Consider the following 13,668-nt stretch of genomic DNA (forward strand, 5'->3'; position numbering starts at 1 on the left):
TCGTTTAGCAGAAATTTGAGCAGTAATTTTCTATTGTAAGAATAAAACAACAAGTATATCACTTATAAAATAAATATAAGCACTAATACAATCTTTAGTAAACGTACAACTTTTTTTTTCTTCAGTTGACTATTTAATTTCAGACGTTGGAGGCGACTAAACCACTGCGTGTCAGGACCCAAGCCGCTCATTTCAAATTTCAAAACAAACGAGTCGCGCCTGTCAACAACAGCAGCGAGAATGGACGCGGTGGACTGAACGCCTCGTTTAAACTAATACAAACCGATTACATGCAGCGTGTAAACTCATGTGTGGTGATATGTATTTGATTTTCAAAAGAGGAATCACCATAAACAGTTTTTGTGCTCTGAATGAGGATCACCTGACTGCACGGTGAGAAGACCGACTAGTGATCTAATCTAGTGAATTAATTGGAATAAACTAATATTTGAAGAGACAGCAGCGATGGAAGGTCGTGGGATATCATCGGAAGGCTCAAGCAGCGCAGTGAAAGCTCCCTCCATCGAGGACTTCGTGCTGGTCAAACCCATCAGTCGAGGAGCCTTTGGGAAGGTTTACCTCGCCAGAAAGAAATGCAACTCCAAACTCTATGCAGTCAAGGTATACGGATATTAAGTTCTGCTTTGTATATAATGTTACGTATTTGTATTTCAAATCTACACGCCATGGTATTTAACATATTTATGTTCATATAAAAACTAATTTAGTTTTTTATTCGATTATGTATTATTTATCAGAAGGAAAACGTGTCTAATGTATTTATTTAAAGCGATTCCTAAATATGTTTTGAACAGGTTAATAACACGCGTACTATATTTTATTACAGTTATTTATCATGGACATCAGTTTTTCATAACTATTTAACCATTTTTTAATTATAAGCATTGATAAAGAAATGATGTTGTGTGTGTGTGTGTGTGTGTGTGTGTGACAGGTGGTGAAGAAAGCAGACATGGTGGATAAGAACATGACAGATCAGATGAAAGCTGAGAGAGATGCTCTCGCTCTCAGTAAAAGTCCTTTTATCGTGCACCTCTTTTACTCTCTTCAAACTGCAACTAAAGTCTATTTGGTATGAAAACATGTACAGGTCACATTTCAAAAACACCTCAGGTGGAAAATATTTAAAAGAATTGTTCACCCAAAAATGAAAATGTACTGACCCTCAGGCCACGTAGATGAGTTTGTTTCTTTATCAGAACAGATTTGGAGAAATGTAGCACTACATCACTTGCTCACCAATGGATCCTCTGCGGTGAATGGGTGCCGTCAGAATGAGAGTCCAAACAGTTGATAAAAACATCACAATGTTACAGAACAGATTTTGTGAAATTTAGAATAATATATATTGTGGTTTTATATTTTTTTAACTGCCACCAAAATAGCATAAATCATAATAACGCTACCTTCAGTAAAAAGTCCATCCCCTATTGTCCTATCACATCAATACCCGCTGACGTGTTAGTTTAGAACTGTGTTTTATTGGTGAAGGCAATATTATAAGGTTAAAAACATCTTGATGGATTTTTTTCATTACAAACATGGCATGCAGTTGTTCACTTTATAAGCATTAACTGATGGTCTGGAGTCATGTGAGTTACCTGTAGATAATTGTGATGTTTTTTTAAATGTTTGGACTCATTCTGGTGGCACCCATTCACTTCACTGGTGAGCAAGTGATCTAATGCTACCTTTATCAAAATCTGTTCTGATGAATAAACAATGTCATCTACATCTTGGAAGGAGTGAGTACATTTTCAACTAATTTTCATTTTTTGGTATCTATCTTTTTTTAGATGTGAAATTTTAAATGGTGCATGCATGTTTAATATATATATATATATATATATATATATATATAATATATATATATAATAATATATATTTTTTATTTATTTAAAGGTGATGGAGTATCTGATTGGTGGAGATGTAAAATCACTTCTTCATATTTATGGGTACTTTGATGAGGACATGTCTCTAAAATACATCTCAGAGGTGGCACTCGCTCTGGATTACCTTCACAGACACAGCATTATTCACAGGTATATTCACAGGAGAATTATGAGTCATTCGTAGTCTTTTCTTTGTCAAACTGATATCCTTTTTTGTCATTTGATTCAGGGACTTAAAACCAGACAACATGCTCATCTCAAACGAGGGTCACATTAAGCTCACCGACTTTGGGCTCTCTAAGGTTAAACTTGACAGGGGTGTGTTTTTATTTAATTTTTTTAACAACCAAAATTGTTCAAATGCGTTGTCTTTATTGTGATATTAACAAACTTTTCCTTCTCCACCCTCCAGAACTAAACCTGATGGACATTTTAAGCACCCCTTCTTTGGTGAAACCTGAGAAAGATTATTTCAGAACACCTGGTCAGGTTCTGTCGCTGATAAGCTCTCTTGGTCTTGTGAGTGGATTTGCAGAATCATTTAATTGAAAATAATTAGTGTATCACGATAAATAAATAAAAGTCTAATTTTCCAAGGGATAAAAATGCACGGACCTGATCGACACATAAGATGTAGTGATGTGAAGTGATGCTCTGTTAACTGGCCCGAAACTCTCACACTGACAGTTGATCATCTGTTTTGTTAAGCCCTGCTATATCATTAAATCAACATGTCCATAACATGTTTGAAACGGCTTGTATAATGTCATATTTCGACTTGATTTGGCAGAATACTCCAGTGACAGAGGGCAAGCATCACAGCAGCACAGTGTTGGGCAGCCCCATGTCCTGTGGGAAAGTCAAGCAGAGGAATAGCTCTCTGTGTTCACCTCTGCTGAAGAGACGGGCCGATCACCTGAATTCACCAGTATGCACAACTCGAGCTCTAGGTACACGTCAGACTAATGTGCATTGACAGTCTATCATTGTTTTTGCTCTAGTAGAACAATGTAAAGCGTAACATGTCATATCCTCCAGGATCCAACAGTGTGTTCAGTCCGGGCCTGCTGGCTAGGAGTCTGACGCCAAGGCTGATGAAATCAAGGAAGAGATTTGAGACGCTGAGTGTTGGGAGTGCCCACTCGTGCCTGATACCATCCACTACGGATTCTGAAGACTGTGTCAGCCCGATGTGGGAAGATGAGCAGGTTTTGTATCAGCATTACTGTTTTAGAAAGAGCTGGTTCATACAGAGCATTGAGCAATATTGCTTCGTCTACTTAAGAAGAGACATACTAAACACTAGCTATAATCAATCATTTAAAATGAATTTAAGCAACAAAACATTATAACATACGGTTTGAAAAATGATTTTGAGCAGGGCCTGAATTTTGTTTTGGAAAACGGGGGATTCCTCCTTTAGGTGGCTCTTATGGGGAGATTTTTATTTTTTTTTTATTTGAGAGGGGAGTTAGGGTATTTTTTTAGGCATATTTTTAAATTCAACCGAATTGTTTCGTCACCCAGTGTGTTTATGTTTTGATGAAGATACTTTGATTTCAAAATCTAAATTGAATTTATTTTAACTAAAAAAGACAAGTAAACCGTCAGTAATAAAATAAGAATTTGCTAAATGACAAGCAATGGCACAAACAAATACAGTAACAAGATACAACTAAAATTATTTTTAAGTAAAACAGTAATATTTATATACAGAAATACCACAGAAACTGAATCATCTGTTTAACTTTAAAATAACACTGGCTAGTCTTTGATGTCTAAATAAACATTAATGACAGACAGCAGCAGGTTTATTTATGTTGCTGTCTCTTTAAGACCTCATGCACGGATCTAACTGTTAGTTTTGTTTCTCAACTGTTTACATTCACTTAATAGCCTATATATTGACAATGTTTAGTATTAAATCGATTGTTTACATGAATACTCATCAAGATGGGCATTTTGACATAATTTTGTATGTACTTAGCCATTTACACACAATAAGATGCAACACAACTTAATTCTGTAGTTGCGCGCTCTTTGGGTGTGAGCTCACAGAAGTTCTTAATTGAGCACTTGAATGTTTAAAATTGTAAGAATCAAGAGCATGTGCAAATTATACATTCCATTTTCTGTCCCGAGCGTCTTTCTCGCTGAAATATTTGTAAGAATTTCCCATGTTACAAGTGTGGAAACTGCGGGAGTCAGTAGAATTATGCGTAATCCCACGCCAAAATTTAAGCCCTGTTGAGATTACATTTCACAATGTTATGAAATTAGTGTTTTTTGATCAGTTGATAATGTAAAATGTAATCAAAGTAAACAGAGGAAGTGAGCAGCACAAATATATATTCAATGACCAATACAGATAAATGACAAAATCTTGATTTATTGTTCAATATATTGTGCATCCTTATGTAAAATAAAATTACAATTATTACAAAAAGTACAAAACTGGACAGTTATGGACATTGAAATCAACCACAATCCTTAATGTTTAAATTATTAGAATATATTATTTATTTTTGTATCTTAATACTTTTTATATTATATATCAAACATATTGTATTACTGTACTTTTTTTGTATTTTAAAATTCCTCCATTTTTATAGTGAATTTTATAGCACTTTTCACACATATTTAAGGATGATGCTATTTCTCAATTATGATTAGAGAAAATGTTACAAAAGGGCAAATAATCATTTATTAAGAATCCTATAAGGTTTTTTTTTTCTTGCTGATTTGGTGCTTACTAAACATTTATGGTTATTGATGTAGAAAACAGTTGAATAGTTGAACAGTTCCAGATGAATAGAAAGTTTAAAAGAACCACATTTATTTGAAATAGAAATCTTTTAAAACATTATAAATATCATTACTGATTTTTAACAATTTAATGTACTCATACTGAATAAAAGTATTTATTTAAAAAACTCTTTTTGAACGTTACTGTATGTTATAAAAGAAACTAACTTGAAAATGTCATGCATTTCTAGAATTTACAAGATGGCGAGAACCTCCCACAGTTAAACGGAAGAGAAGTAGGCAATAGAATGTCAAGAAACTTTCCCTTGACGCATGTGGAAAGGAGGAAGATGTTTCCAGCACGAGCTCAAGATCACAGCACTGTTTTGACTCCGCTCAGTAACCAAGCGGACAATAGCAGAAATATTAAACCAGATATTTCTGTAAAGAAGCTTCAGTTTAGTGCATCCGACCACTGTGCCACTCCACTGGGTAAGGCTGACCCCCATCAGTCAGCTGGGAACGGTCTTCTGAAACCAGAGCTGCCAACAGAGACCAAATCCTCAGTAAAGAGAGCTTTTGAAGAAGTAGAGAAAAGCCCAGAACAGGCTGAGATCCATTGCAAGAAAAACAACGCAGTGTACAAGAGGTCTTTCCACATTCCTGAGGACAACTCAAGGACCCACACAGGCTTGACAGGAATTTTCTCCACTGTGGGGCTTGATGATGTTAAAAGTGCACCGATGTGTCAACAGTTGAGCGAGAGAATGGGCCCAAAGCAATCTAGTCCCATAGCCGTGGCCAAAAATCTCTTCTGTGATCTTGAAGATCAAGGTGAGGATGATGACCGAAATATCAGAAGAAGCCTTGGTTTAGATTCAGACGGCTCGGCCCATGATATCTCAGTGGTTGCTAACACACCACAAAAATCGAAGGACTTAAAACAAGAGGCTTTGTTGTCCTCTTTTGAGGAGCTGGATGAAAATGAGATTTCCGTAGTCACACCGGCGGCCCGACCCACATTGGCTACACCAAAGCATAGCAGCGCAAAGCAGCATAGGGTTAAATCTGAGCGTTCTCTTCTTAACCATACTCATAGGTTGTCTGACAGTATGGTCAAATCACCTGGCTTCCTCAAACCCAAGAACGTGGTTGCATTTAGGAGCTACTGCAGCTCCATAAACCGCTCTTGTTTGTCGCATCTCAGCCTGGCCTCTCTGGATGCCATGGAGATGTCTGCGTCAGCCTCCTTCCACAACGCCCAGTCTGCAGTGACTCCAGTTCAGAAGAAAAGGCCCAGTCTGAGCAGCTCACTTTACCAGGTGAGGAGGAGCCTCTTAGGGTCTTTTGGAACTCAAACAAAACTTAAATTGGAATTGGAAAATAATGAATGTTTTCTTTTTCTTTTCTAGACGCCACAGCAGATGATTATGTCTCACACTCCCTATAGGACACCAAAAAGTGTTCGTAGAGGTCCAGAACGTGTAGAAGGGGCTCATATCCTGGGAACTCCTGATTACTTGGCTCCAGAACTTTTGTTAGGCAAACCTCATGGTAAGAGTTTGAGTGGTCAGTGTATAGAAATACGTGTTGATCTTTTATGCCTCAAATATTAGGAAATGATAACAGTTAACCGTTATGGGTTTTGCTATAGCTGAGAGAACAGGGTGTCCAGTGGCCCATGTAATGCCGAAATATGATATAATACAATGGAATGCATGTAAGATGTACAGAAAAATGCTGAAATAAAATCAAAATTGAATTGGCATAATTTTTACTTTACACTAGTGCTGTCAAATCGATTAATCGCATCCAAAATAAAAGTTTGTGTCGACATAATATATGTGTGAGTACCGTATATATTTATTATATTTATTTATAACTGCATGTGTATATTTAAGAAAAATATGTTATGTTTATATGTACAGTACAGGTCAAAAGTTTGGAAACATTACTATTTTTTGTTTTTGAAAGAAGTTTCTTCTGCTCATCAAGCCTGCATTTATTTGATCAAAAATACAGAAAAAAAATGTAATATTGTGATATATTATTACAATTTAAAATAATTGTTTTTACATTTATTATACTTTAAATTATCATTTATTTCTGTGATGCAAAGCTGAATTTTTAGGATCATTATCACATGATCCTTTAGAAATCATTCTAATATGATGATTCATTATCAAAGTTGGAAACAGTTCTGCTGCTTAATATTTTTTCAGAACATGTGATACTTTTTTAGGATACTTTGATGAATAAAAAGTAAATAAAAAAAAAAAGAGGATATGTTTTTTTAATATATATATTTTTTGTTATAAATATATACTAATGGTGGTTAGTTTTTTGTGATTAATTTTTTTTTCTTTCTTTTTTTTAAATAAAATCAATACTTTTATTCAGCAAGGATGTGTTAAATTGATAAAAAGTGATAGTAAAGAAAATATATTATTAGAATATATATTATTAGATTTTTTTTTTTTTTTTTTGAATAAATGCAGTTCTTTTTAACCTTTTATTCATCAAATATATTAGACAGCAGAACTGTTTCCAACACTCATAATAAATCAGAATATTAGAATGATTTCTAAATGATCATGTGATAGACTGGATGTTACATGTGACACTGAAGGCTGGAGTAATGGTGCTGAAAATTCAGCTTTGCATCACAGGAATAAATTATTTTTTTAAAGTATATTCAAATAGAAAACTATTATTTTAAGTTGTAATAATATTTCACAATATTACTGTTTTTTCTGTATTTTTGATCAAATAAATGCAGGCTTGATGAGCAGAAGAGACTTCTTTCAAAAACATTAAAAATAGTAATGTTTCCAAACTTTTGACCTGTACTGTATATAATATAAATTATAGGAATATAAATATACATGTAAATAATTTCCTAATACATACTGTATGTTTGTATTTGTATATAGATAATAAATACAGCACACACACATATAATGTTAACACAAATTTTTATTTTGGATGCGATTAATCACGATTAATTGATTTGACAGCATTACTTTACACACAGTAGTAAAGTAGACAGGGTCGTTAGACCAATTTTTTTTATTAGTATTATAGAATTTTGTGATTAATTTTATATTAAGTGTTTTTAAATGTGATTAAATTTGTATAAAATTAAATTATTTAATACGGTCCACTTACTCTGTATATAGATGTTTTTACATTGTACTTAATGCATTGTATATTGTACTGTAAATCCTGCATACCTGCGTGTAATTATAGTTGTATTTAATTATTGTATTTACGTATATAATACCTACCCTACACCTTAACCCACCCTTAAACCTAACTATACCATTAAACCTGCCCGTGACCATCAGTAGAAGCAATGGTTTTGCAATACAAAAGGAACATAATAAGTACATTGAACCTAACAGTTAATTTTTTAGACTTGGTTTACCCCAAAATTTAAATTGTCATTATTTACTCCACCCTGTAGTTGTTTAAAACCTGCACAAATTCCTTTCTTCTGCTTAACACAAAAGACATGTGCAACCAAAAGTTTGAGGCTCCCCATTAACTTCCATATTACGTTTTTCCATAATATGGAAGTCAAATCAACTGTTTGGTTGCAGACATTCTGCTAAATATTATCTTTTGTTCAACTGAAGAACGGAACTCATACAGGTTTGAAAGAACAGAATGAGGACAGAATTAAAATTTTTGGGTGAAATATCACTTTAAGGCATTCAATATAAAGCTGGACTGAATTTAGCACTTTGCCTTCATTAACAGATATTATGTTTGAGTTTCAGGGTCTGTACGCTGTGGTAAGTATGCTAAAAAGTATTCAGATCAGATTCCAGGCCATGGAGATGTTGGTGCATGTGTGGGCAGCTTTACCGCAGTAAGGCCCCGATATACTCACAGCAAAGTTCTTTTTCATGTTGATATGTTAGCACCAGCTCTCCAATTTGGTATTCAAGTCATGTTATAGCACTTCATACCATAGACTGATTTAAAACAAGCAGCGTCACAGTATTAAACATAAAATGTGATAGTCTTGCTTTCGAATAGAATTGCACTTCAAAGAAGGTGCAACCACAGATCACACTTAGCTATTGCGTAATGGCCATGAACCAATGGTAGTTTGAAGGTGTTTAGCAGTCAGCTGACGTTTGTTTTGGGAAGGTGCTTTAAAATCCTGAAACAAATGTCAAACAAACTTTGTTTTGGCCTGATTTTGTCATTTTGTTCGCTCTTCTTTTTTCGTATATCGGGGCCTTTAGTGAAGGACGTGGCTGACTAATTCCAGTATGGGTTTCAGCTTTTGTGATTGGCGGCTTCTGATTTATCATCCTTAATGCTTCAGTAATGCTGTCTGAACTCTGTTGGGATGTTATGATGGTTCTTGGGAATTCTGGGATGTTATAAATGAAATGCAGGGAAAAATATTTTCTGGTGTCCTAGTTTATGGAATCAAGTAAAAGTCATTTGTGGCTTGACTTCCTGAAAAACGTGAGTGCTAACTTTATGGTGCTTTCCAGACATTGCACACTTTTTTTTTTTTTTTTTAGCGGAATGAAATGTCAACTTCTGATGAAACCAATGGTGTGAGTTTGGGGTGGGAATACCTGTTTGGCTGGAAGACTGTGGGATGGTTTGGGGATCACAAACACTTAACATATATACAAAGCTAAGTGCTTAACCTTTCGTAATATACTCCATTTTGCAGCGTGTGCGAACACAGGCGCTTGACACATTAGAAAGTTCCATATTTTGTCCAGTGCTGGTGCAATTTCTCTCCAGAAGCTGAGTGTTGAAGTCTTCATACTCATTTAGACCACACACAAGTGCCTCTCAACGCGGGCGTTTATTGTGGTAGCATAATTTATTGTTATATCTCATCTGTTCCTTTTGCTTGAACCAACTTATTGGTACTAAAAAATAATAAAGAATTGCTCCATATAAACTGTTCACACACCCTAGTGTACAAATAAAATCTGACATATACCTCGGATTAGGGCTGCGCAATTAATCAAATTTCTAATCACAATTATAATTATGGATGCCACAATTACGAAATCGTTCAAAGCGGCAATTAATCGTTCAAAGTCCACTTGTGTTATTCTGCTTGCTTAAGATGCGTTTTTTCTTTCTTTCTACGTTATCTCAAGGATTTTTTTTAGTATAACATTATAATACCATTCATATTTTTACTTTTTTTTTTAATTTAAAGAAAAAAAAAAACAATCCGATGACTTTTGAGGCTTAATACTATAGAAAAGCATTAAAAAATTTTCAGTTAGAGTGTTTTCAGCTTGTTTTTTTTTCTTCATATAAAAATACGGCATGCAGTTGCATCACACAATGGTATAAACATCATTCAATGTAAATTGTGATAATCGTAATTAATAATCTCAATTACAGTTTCAAGGGAATAATCGACAATTGGATATATTTTTAAACCTACCTTGCATATATTTGTCTAACCCACATTATAGTAAAGTTTTATGTGTACACTAGGTAGGGTATCTGTACAGAGTGCGTGGTGCAAATTTTGAAAGAAATAGAGCAATGTTGGACAAAGACAACTCTTTTTAGTATGCATGTGTTGATTGCCTGTGTTTCGCGCACGCTGTCAAATGTAGTATGTTTGAAGTATACTTTTAGGTTAGCAGTTTAAACAAGTTCAGGTTTGTCCTACAGGAATAAAAAATGCCTCATTTAGTGCAGCTTGTTGAGAAGATGTGTGTTATTACTTTTCTAGCAAACAGTTACCATCGAAGAAGGGACTGAGCCAAATCTAGAGACTTAAAGGTGTACTCTTGATTGTCTTTTTGACCACCCAGAACACCCTAGTAACTGCATAGCAACACCCTGGCAGCCACCCAGCACATCCTAGTTATTCATTTTAATTGATTTCTTTTTTTCAGTTAGTCATTTGCCACTACTGGCATGAGAACTTCACCTTTTGTAGGCTGAAGGCTCCCCCCCCCTCCAAGTTGGTCAGCTTTGAAGATATTTATGTCTGATAACTCCTAAGATGTCATTTTTGTAACGTAACACTTTTTTTGTGTGTGTGAACTGTGTTGTGCTGATTCCTTTTCCCTTCAAGATCAACTTATGACCACTGTTGTCACTGCTTTATAATAGTGGTCACATTCTAACACATTTTGTACTGATGTGCATGTTTGTAGAAGTGGAACTCTTGAGTTTTTTTATTAATTTTCTTTTGCTCTCCAACAGATTTCATGGTGGATTGGTGGGCGTTAGGGGTTTGTCTGTTCGAGTTCCTCACAGGAATCCCGCCGTTCAACGACGAGACCCCACAGCTGGTGTTCCAAAACATTCTCAACAGAGGTAAGATGGGCGATTTTGTGCTGGGTGATTTAAGCAAAAAAAATTGAATCTCGATTTTTCCAGAATGTTTGACCAATTCTTGAATTGTTTTTTTTTTTTTTTGCTTTTTAACTAGTCAACTTGAAAATGTAACTACAACATGATTCAAGTTACTTTTTCTTTATCAGTCCTCTAGTTAAAGAAAATTCTATTCCAAGTGCAGCACACATGAAGTTGTCAACATGATGTAAATGTTAAACAAATCACTTGTTAAATATCTTTGCAGAAAATATGCAAAAACTACAACTACATATTGTACAAACTTGTCTTATACATATTATGTGTTCAGAAATAATACGAGGAAAACTTCTTTTAGAAAATCTCAAGTCAAGGTAATTCAAATTCAAAATGACTGACTTTTATTAACTATAAATGTTATTTAAAAGCAGCTTTCAGTCTGTCACCATGATGCAAAGATGAAATATCAAACATTCAGTAGTAGTTCTTTACAGGTTTTTTTATTAGATCGCTCTGCTTTTCCATTGTTTTTTCTGTGTAAACATGGATGTGTTTGACTGTTGTGCTTGCGTCACATGCAGTGTCTCATGAATGAAACGCCATTCTTATAAAAATGAGTTCGATTTAGTTGAATTTATTTTATTTCTTGTTTTTTTTACCTATTCCACTGCCCGCTAGTGCTGGGCGATATATCTAACGATATGGTCATGCGCATCTAGTCAGTAAATCTGGTTCCGTGATTACCGCTAAATCTCCATCACCTGCTTTCAAATGGAGCGGCATTTTTATAGACACAGCCGTAGTTCACTGATAAGCTACGCAATATCGCGTTACCTTCGATAATGAACACGATATTGCGTAGCTTGTCAGTGAACTACGGCTCTGTATATTAAATGCCGCTCCATCTGAAAGCAGGTGATGGCGATTTACCGCTAATCAGGGAACCGGCTTTACTGACGAAATGCGCGTGACAATCGCATGCAATATATCGCTCAGCCGTACTGCCCGCGTCTCATCTTTGTCAACACAAAAGAGCATTCTGTGTGAATGACGCCTAGCGTTATATTTATGGTCCTTCACAGAGCACGTCACACGCGAGCGGTTAATCGCTGACATGCGGTTGGATCGTTATTTCCTCTTTACTTATCACCGGCATATTGTCAAAGTGTCTAATTCAAACATTTGGTAATATTTCTATTCAAAATCATGATTCCTCAATTTCAAAAAAATGTAGATTTATAAAAATTTTTATTTATAAAAATTTTTATCATGGCAAAACAATACGAACCTGTAAGATGGCCAATAATAATACAGATGTCAAAGGCAAAAAAAAAAAAGGCGCATATGATGAAACTTTTTTTTTTTTTTTTTTTGATCAGATATTTTTTGATCGCAAATATAATAATGAAATTTTCTTGTGTTTACAATCTTAACTAATCTCAACTGTTTATTTTCTCCTCTTTATGATCTCAGAATGCTTCCACCATATGTGTGAAATTATACAAATTTTAATAATGCAATGTTAATGGATTTCTTGGTTTGTTTGAGAAGAATGTAGTGTCTGATCTACATGTGCTTCATGAATGATATGTTCAGATATACCGTGGCCAGATGGAGATGAGGAGTTAACCCAGAATGCAAGAAATGTCATAGAGATTCTTCTCACTATGGATACAACCAAACGGGCTGGCTTAAAAGGTGAACACACACACACACACACGGAGCTAGCCTCTAACACTTTATGCATTCTTACAAGTAATAAGTGTTAATGACCAAAATACTTAATATTCTCAGTACTAAATGTGTACTAACGTCAACACTAATGTTTTCTTGTGTCTTTCTGTAGAGCTGAAGGGTCATCGGTTCTTTGAAGGTGTGGACTGGGAAAACCTTCACCATCAGACTATGCCCTTCATCCCTCAGCCTGATGATGAGACTGACACTTCGTACTTTGAGGCGAGAAACACCGCCCAGCATCTCACTGTTTCGGGCTTCAGTCTGTAATACACACAAACTGTGCCATGGACTCGTACTGTAAGTTCAGGTTCAGCTGGAAGCTCTAATGAATACAGATCCCACATCCTGCCGTCTTTACTCATGTTTGTATGTTCTTGAAAATACATGTTTAGAATGATGTCATGTTGGGTGGGATTTGAACCCTTTTGCACATACATGCCACAAGACTTGTGGTGTAAAAACTATGCTTGTGGGCCTGTAATTTTAACATGCTAAATGTTTTAACTAGTCTACAGCATGGTTGTTTGCTGCTTAAAAAATGACTTTTTGTCAATTTGAAATCATAAATACATATACACTTTAACAAATGTGGTTTATAACACTTGCCTATTATTAAATGATTCTGGAAATGTTTCAAGTTCAATAAAATACAGTTGTCATATTAATAAATAAGCATTAATTCTGAATTATCTTTGAATCGTAAAACCTGTGCTTTTTTTCACATGCAAGTAAAAATCAATGAATTTCAGTTCTCACAGAATTGTCTATATATATATATATATTATATATATATATAGATAGATAGATAGATAGATAGATAGATATAGATAGATATATAGATAGATAGATAGATAGATAGATAGTATATATATATATATATATATATATATCTGAGGCATACATAATATTTCACATATTCACAGTTCACAGAAACCCTGGTGTCATT

The 13,668-nt window shown here is 34.7% G+C and overlaps 1 protein-coding gene across 1 annotated transcript; it reads left to right on the plus strand.

Moving 5' to 3' along the window:
* Window positions 1-107: 107 nt before the first annotated feature.
* On the plus strand, window positions 108-13,388 carry LOC109110659 (serine/threonine-protein kinase greatwall-like). The gene is made up of 12 exons (XM_042714085.1): window positions 108-621; window positions 956-1,093; window positions 1,924-2,063; window positions 2,143-2,231; window positions 2,326-2,432; window positions 2,704-2,863; window positions 2,952-3,121; window positions 4,910-5,980; window positions 6,071-6,212; window positions 10,875-10,988; window positions 12,582-12,683; window positions 12,832-13,388. The coding sequence occupies exons 1-12, from the start codon at window positions 466-468 to the stop codon at window positions 12,987-12,989; spliced, it is 2,547 nt and encodes an 848-aa protein (XP_042570019.1). The 5' UTR covers window positions 108-465; the 3' UTR covers window positions 12,990-13,388.
* The last annotated feature ends 280 nt before the right edge of the window (window positions 13,389-13,668 follow it).

Source organism: Cyprinus carpio, chromosome A24, assembly GCF_018340385.1.
Source record: "Cyprinus carpio isolate SPL01 chromosome A24, ASM1834038v1, whole genome shotgun sequence".
In the NCBI taxonomy this organism is placed as follows: domain Eukaryota; kingdom Metazoa; phylum Chordata; class Actinopteri; order Cypriniformes; family Cyprinidae; genus Cyprinus; species Cyprinus carpio.